General features: G+C 29.3%; 1 protein-coding gene across 1 annotated transcript; it reads right to left on the reverse strand.

Annotated features, from left to right (window-relative positions):
• Positions 1–3,942: 3,942 nt before the first annotated feature.
• On the reverse strand, positions 3,943–6,806 carry LOC124817102 (uncharacterized). Its single transcript, XM_065802944.1, has 7 exons — positions 6,669–6,806; positions 6,069–6,121; positions 5,948–5,987; positions 5,700–5,791; positions 4,982–5,053; positions 4,819–4,893; positions 3,943–4,081 (listed from the first exon to the last, which is right to left on the reverse strand). Exons 1-7 carry the CDS (start codon positions 6,804–6,806, stop codon positions 3,943–3,945), a joined length of 609 nt encoding a protein of 202 aa, XP_065659016.1.
• Positions 6,807–7,641: the final 835 nt, after the last annotated feature.

The raw sequence follows: 7,641 nt of genomic DNA on the forward strand, positions 1-7,641 counted from the left end.
CCTTGGATATGTACTTTTGAATGCTTGCAACGCATTAGCTACCGTTTAGACATTAAAAAGTGGCAGCTAGAGGCAATGAGGAAAAATGCCGTATTAGAGAAAGTTTGGAAGAGATTAGGCAAAAGTTTAGAAAACAAATGGGATTTATTGTGGATATACCAAAAGCTCATTATGGCAATGCAAATGATAGCAACACAGCTTGCAGGTTTTTTAAATACAGAAAAGAGCGGAAAGATTACAAGATTAGACGTTGAATTTATTAAAAAATTTAGTGTTTTATTAAGAACGCCATGACATTGATTGTGTCAAATTTGAAAAACTTTGTCCTGAAACAAGAACTTTATATTTACATTTATATTCGTATTACATGCCTGTAACAGGGGATAAAATTTTAATGCATAGCACGGAAATTTTAAAGTTGTATATTCTTCCAATTGGCCAGCTCTAAGAAGAATCTCAAGAGGCACGAAATAAAAATTTTAGAAGATTTTGAGAACATCATACTAGGAAAAAGTCACGTACTTCTACAAATACGGATTTGCTGAATATGCTCTTAATAACATCTGACCTTGTTATCAATTCACTTAGAAAACTGCTTGCAAAAAAAAGCAAAACATTGTTAGTAGAGGTTTTGAATTTGATTGTTCCGGGTCCAAGAATAGGAAATTGTAAATTGTCTGATGAATCAAATGATGAATCATCTGAAGATTTAAGTGATGAGTGTTTGGTGGATATAAACAACGAGTTTTCTGATAACTAAATATAAAATTTATTGTATAATATTATTTATCCTTGTTTCATAAATGTATTTTTTCTTTTTTACTTCATTTTTTTATTATAACAGTGGCTATTATAAAAATTGTTGCAACGAGGGGGAATGGGGGTTGTAGGCGAGTTTAAAACCCCTTATCGTGCGCAAAAAAAACTTTTAAGTCATTAAAACCAAGTTAGTTATTCAATAAAACAACAAAATATTATTTATTTCAACTTTTCATGACTAGAACAATCGAATTCGTGAACAAAATATTTTTGTCCAGCTAGATTGTATGAAACGATTCTCTGTGCATTGGAAAGGAAGGAGGTTTGAACTTCCTAGCTCAACACTTTTCTGATGTACTCCGTGGAAAAACCGTTAACACTTAAAACACTTAAAACAAAAAACAAAAAACAAAAATTTTTAATAAATTTATAAAAGTTCTTAAAAAATTTCTCTTTTAATTAAATGTGTTTTTAAAATCCAAATTTGGCTTTCAGTTTAAATCGGATTAGAAGTCCAAATTCGCCTTTCAGATAAATTCGGTATACGCATATGATCTAAATTCATCTTTCATTAAAGTTCGAATCTTAAAAAGGTGATTTCGCTGGTCCTTATCTATAAATCCTTAAAAGGATATGAAAAGTACACGGGAAAAAACGGCACAACCACATTAATAAAGTTTTAAGAAAGTATATTTGATCATTTATAAAAGTCTTCATATAAAGCAAAAAAAGTCTAAAAATTAAAAACAAAAAAAAAAAGATAATTCTTGATTAATTTTATAAAGGTTTCATATTTAAAAAATTTTTATAAAAATTTGTTTTCCTTTAACTTTATCCAAAGTTAAAATACAAAAATTAAAGTTAAAATACAAAAGTTATAGTAAAAAAATAAATGATCATAAATACTTTCTCAAAACTTTTTTAATATGATTACTCGGTGTAGTTAAAGCGATTTATAGATTGCATACACAAATTATTCGAATTTTTTTATTTAAAATTAGGATGATTTTATCAACGTATTATGTCCAAACAAGAGCTTTAGATGCTATAATTTTCTTTGCTTCTGGTTTTTTTTTAATATTTTAAGAAACTTTTCTTTTTATTACATAATTTTCAAAACCTTTTTACGACCATTAATAGTAAATCTAAAGAACATTATTTTGGAGTCTTTAGATCAATTTCGCCCATCGCTGTTAAGATGAACTTAGTTAAAATCTTTTGAAAAATGGCCTTAAAACACTATAGATTCTAGTACTAATCGGTTCTGACGTATATTAACTTTAAATAGTTGTCAAAATACAATATTTCTATCAACTTTCGAAAAAAAGACAACAGTTCCAACCAAGAAAGAGCTTATAATTATGGAAAATTGACTATAAACGATCAGAACAGATCATAGTATAATGTTCATTTCACCTAAAAAACGTATTTGTTTAAAATCTAATTCAAATTTGGACAAGCAATTGTGATTTTTTTTGAGCGACAAGCATATAAAGAATTTTAACAAAAAAAAAGAATATTCGGTCTGAGCATTATTCGCTACAAAGTATTAGATTTTATGATACAGCAAAGCTCATTGTTTTAGTTTTTTTTGTTTTTATCATAAATCGCAGACCCAATCATTTAACTGTAGTAGGCAAAATATCATAAAGGCGCTATAATATTTTTAAATTACTTTAACTACACCAAGTATGTCGTTTTTTTCCTTGAGCTCTATAACATTTTTATGCAACTGGTTTTATTTCTGTTCCGTATTATGTCTATTTGATAATTAATCTTTTAGCCAACGATTTACTTCATGTACAGTATGTGCCAAGATGGTATACTTCTTTTGCATTTGAGGCCGTTATACGCCCCACACGGTGTATCATCCAAACAGGATTGATTGTGCTTTTGTTTGGTTTCATAGGTTATTATACTGTTTATATAATCATTATATATACTTTTGCACAGAATTATCAGTTCTTGTTCACATAAGTTTATACTTGTTAGATCAAATAAAGTCGTGAGAGTTTAAGGACGTGTTGCCTCTTTTAGTCAGCGGAGAAGTGTTTTTTGAAATGTTTTTCATCAAATTTTCAGGTTAATGATTTATTGAGGTCGCCAAAAACTCCAGACGCATAACCCATAAAGTATTTATAAGAGATAAAGTTTAGTTTAAAATGTAAAAATATGTAAAAAAAGTTTATGCTTCTAATAATGCTGCAACAAAACTAAATACTGAGACTAGTAACCAGGGTACATGCGAGTATACAAGAATACATATGAAGAGTGCACGAGAATAAACGGCTAAGTAATAAAGTTTTGAGAAAGTATATATTACATTATTTACAATATCACATTATTAATGTTTTGAGAAAGTATATATTGATCATTTATTAATTTTTTTTTTTTTTTTCGGGGTTTATTTAGGTGCTCCAAGAAGTCCTTACGGTCTTATCACGGAGCACCACGGGAAAGCATTTAACAAGAAGTTCACGCCTCCTTCCTTACCAATGTCGCTTATTGGGCTAGAGCCGGCGTAATTAATGTCTTCATGAAAAAGCAAAAAAGTTTAACAATTAGAAAAAAAAAGAAATTTCTTGATTAACTTAATAAAGTTTTCATGTTTAACATAACTCTTATTATAATTTGTTTTCCCACGTCTTTATCCAAAGTAAAAATACAAAAATTTAAGTTAAAATACGAAAGATAAAAAAATAAATAAATGATCAATAAATAAGTTCTCAACACTTCTTAAATGTCATTTTTTCTACTGTGGTCTGCAACTGCTAAAGACTTTAAAAATGTATACATGTTAAGAACATAAATTTTTATCTTCCAAGTCCGAACTCAAAAACAGAAGGTAAATAATAAAAGGTTAATTGAAACGGTATAATAAATTTTGTCAAAAAACTTTTATTTCTTAAAAAAGCATAGGGGATCGTCTTCAGTGTAACTGTGTGTTACACTGAGGTGACAAGGTTAAATGATAAGTTTTTAAGGGTAAATAAAGCAAAGTTAAGTTTGAAAAATTTATTATATAAAATAAGATTACAAGATACAATTATTTCTTTCAAATTAAACTTGAATGCTGTCTTTTTTTACGCTAAAACGAAAAGCGTTATAAATATTAGAGAACTTACTAAAAAGTTTAAATAACAAAAAAGGAAAGTTGTAAGACAAGCATCGTTTACATTATTATTATTTGCCTCTGCCTCTGCTTCTGCTACCACCACCACCACCACCGCCTCCTCCTCCACCACTTCTGCTACCGCCACCGCCACCTCCACCACCTCCACCACTTCTGCTACCACCTCCTCTAGGGTCAGCTACTTCATTTCTAAATCAAAAATAAAACTTAATAACTTTTTTAATCATCCAATAATTGCATAAAATAAAAGTAAAAGTTATTTAAGTTATATAAGTACGTTAACGTAAGTACGTTAACGTAAGTACGTTAACGTAAGTACGTTAACGTAAGTACGTTAACGTAAGTACGTTAACGTAAGTACGTTAACGTACTTACGTTAACGTAAGTACGTTAACGTAAGTACGTTAACGTAAGTACGTTAACGTAAGTACGTTAACGTAAGTACGTTAACGTAAGTACGTTAACGTAAGTACGTTAACGTAAGTACGTTAACGTAAGTACGTTAACGTAAGTACGTTAACGTAAGTACGTTAACGTAAGTACGTTAACGTAAGTACGTTAACGTAAGTACGTTAACGTAAGTACGTTAACGTAAGTACGTTAACGTAAGTACGTTAACGTAAGTACGTTAACGTAAGTACGTTAACGTAAGTACGTTAACGTAAGTACGTTAACGTAAGTACGTTAACGTAAGTACGTTAACGTAAGTACGTTAACGTAAGTACGTTAACGTAAGTACGTTAACGTAAGTACGTTAACGTAAGTACGTTAACGTAAGTACGTTAACGTAAGTACGTTAACGTAAGTATGTTAACGTAAGTACGTTAAAGTTATATCTAAGTACGTTTCAGCATTGTTCTTAGAATGTTGTGGTAATATTATTACCTATAATACAGAAAATAGCACCATATAATAAAAAAACTTACATCTCTTTTTTTCCGTAACCATATCCTCCACCGTATCCACCTCCGTATCCGCCCCCGTATCCCTCATCTTGTTCGCTATGTTTAGGTAAAAGAAAACCTTGCGTTATTTATATTTTTATCCAATCTAAGTATTAGTCAAAAAAGAGTTTTCCCAAATTCTTACGTTTCTCTTTTTCCGTAACCATATCCGCCATATCCGCCATACCCACTTTCACTTTTATCTTCGTTTTCATTTCTAGATCAAAGGTAAAAACACAGTTTAAAATAATAAAATACATAAATGTCGTGTTATATAAACAATATCTACATTACCGAAGCAAAAAAATAACAATGTTTGGTTCATCACTAAGCCCCCTCAGCTGTGACGGGATTTCACTGTAAAGCGTTTCTTACAAATAATTAAAAGGTAATAAAACAAAAAAAATAAAAAAAATTCTTTTTTCAAAACTTGAAAATCAGACATAACTTTATAAGAGAAAGAGAAGAACAATTTTTCAGTTCGTTTTTATTAAAGTGTAGTTTAGGACGTCTGATGGTAATAGAAAACTTGGTACAGTAATGCATTTTAGATTGCTCGTAAACGTTATTTGAAAAACTTTCTAGAGTAAACGTGATCAACTTTATGGAAAAGTGTGTTAAGTGTTTTTTTAATTTTCTAGAGTAAATGTGATCAACTTTATTTAAAAGTGTGTGAGTTTTTTTATTGAAGTTTGTGCATAAAAATAAGGATTGGATAAAGATATAACTGAAAATGATTGAGTATGTAATGATTTTCAAATTATAAAGTTAAAATTATAAACTAAATGTGATAAAGTTTTTTAGAACTTTATTATATTTAATTTAGATTTATAATTACGTAATTTTAAAACATTAAAGCCTACATCTCTTTTTTGCCGTAACCATATCCGCCACCGTATCCTCCATATCCTCCACCATAATCACTCAATTTGTTTGAAAACAAATCCTTGTTTTCCTAGATTGAAAAACTCATTTATATTTCTATACTAGTTTATTTGAAAATTAAAAAAAAAAACACAAAAAAACAATCGAAAGTTTAACGAAAATTAAACGCGATAAAAACGTTTGCAAAATATTCAAGTAAAAAAATAATAATAAAAATAAAAGTTACTTCGCGATTAGATTCATCTTCGTTATCATTGTCTTTATTCCTAAACGAGATAATATCATAATTAGCACTTTGCGAATTTTAAAATACCGAAAATATTAAAATCAAAGATTTAAGTATTCACTTTGTATCGGCAATAATGTCTTTTGCATGCTTGAAAGGAGCTGCTTCACCTAACTAAACAATAAGCCTCATATATTTCAAAAGTAATATAGTCGTTTAAAATGTTGCATTATTACATATAAAACTATTAGGTTTTACAACAATATATACAAATATATAATATAATCTTTAATTTTACTCACAAAAACTTGAAAAGAAATCAGGAACGTAACAAAAATGCAAAGATAAATCATTCTCTTTGAACAACACTAACTTTATTCAATGTTGATTTTTTACCCTTTTTATATGATTTTCTAACTAATTACGAAAACACCCTGAAAGCATTTATTAAACCAAGAACACGCATTAATTGGAAAATGGCAATTTGTAAACAAAAGAAAGTTTCCGAATATAATTGTGTACGAGTAAGCAGTTAATAAAGTAATTAAAACACCTACAAAACTGCATCACTAAAACTTTTTTTAGGGTCGAGTGGGACGCATTACGGCGAATAATTTTATGCATTTAATAGTTTGGTAACTATATTTTAAAATTGCATGGTTTACGAAAAAATCGTCAAATTATTCAAGGTTTCGGAATTTTCAAAAAATTCAAAACAAACGAAATAATAGCTTGCATCAATCAAATTACTATGTCTTCCGAACAGCTGACTCATGCTCTCAATCAAATTACTATGTCTTCCGAACAGCTGACTCATGCTCTCAATCAAATTACTATGTCTTCCTAACAGCTGACTCATGCGAACAATCAAATTACTGTGTCATCCGAACAGCTGACTCATGCTCTCAATCAAATTACTATGTCTTCCGAACAGCTGACTCATGCTCTCAATCAAATTACTATGTCTTCCGAACAGCTGACTCATGCTCTCAATCAAATTACTATGTCTTCTGAACAGCTGACTCATGTGAACAATTATGTCCATAATTTACTAGATAAATCACTTGCGCACACTGAATCTAATTTGTCGAAAATAATCAATGAATCTTATTTATCGCTATATATTACTCACTATATATCACTGAATATAATCAATATAATTTCATTTCCAGACTGAATATACTGCATTTCCAGATTGTTCAAAAAGTTGTGCAAAAGGACCATACGATGGTTATCGCTGTGTGTTAAGCCAAATTACGAAATTTCCGTTTACACTTCTGACAACCAAAAACGCTAAGGCAAATATATAAATTAATGTTTACGCTTCTTAAGACTTGCGCTATCTTTAAGGCGGTGTTTACGCTTCTTAAGACTTGCGCCACCTTTAAGGCAGTACAAGGGTAAAAAATTTTTGTTAAAGTTTTGAAAAATACTAAAGTGAATGTTTTGAATTCTTAAATCTACCTATTTTAATATGCGTTTTGTAAAATTTGTCCTTTTTTAAAGACCTTAGCAACAACCTTAGCAATGCTTTTTCTTCAAATTTTTGCTAATCAATGCTTACGGCGTTTGACTTCTTTTTTAATATTATATTAAGCTATAAGCTTATACTTAATACTTGGACCCCTGCTGTTTTTAATTTATATTAATGATATTTATTTGTCTTCAAAAATACTTAATTATATTATTTTTGC

This window comes from Hydra vulgaris, chromosome 08 (genome assembly GCF_038396675.1).
Source record: "Hydra vulgaris chromosome 08, alternate assembly HydraT2T_AEP".
Classification (NCBI taxonomy): domain Eukaryota; kingdom Metazoa; phylum Cnidaria; class Hydrozoa; order Anthoathecata; family Hydridae; genus Hydra; species Hydra vulgaris.

Coding starts and splice junctions, on each gene's coding strand:
- LOC124817102 (XM_065802944.1), bottom strand. CDS start 6,806: ATGAGTCAGCTGTTAGGAAGACATAGTAATTTGATTGAGAGCATGAGT. Junction 5,792..5,947: donor AAGATGAATCTAATCGCGAA/GTAACTTTTATT, acceptor TTTTCAATCTAG/GAAAACAAGGATTTGTTTTC. Junction 5,054..5,699: donor GGTTACGGCAAAAAAGAGAT/GTAGGCTTTAAT, acceptor CCTTTGATCTAG/AAATGAAAACGAAGATAAAA.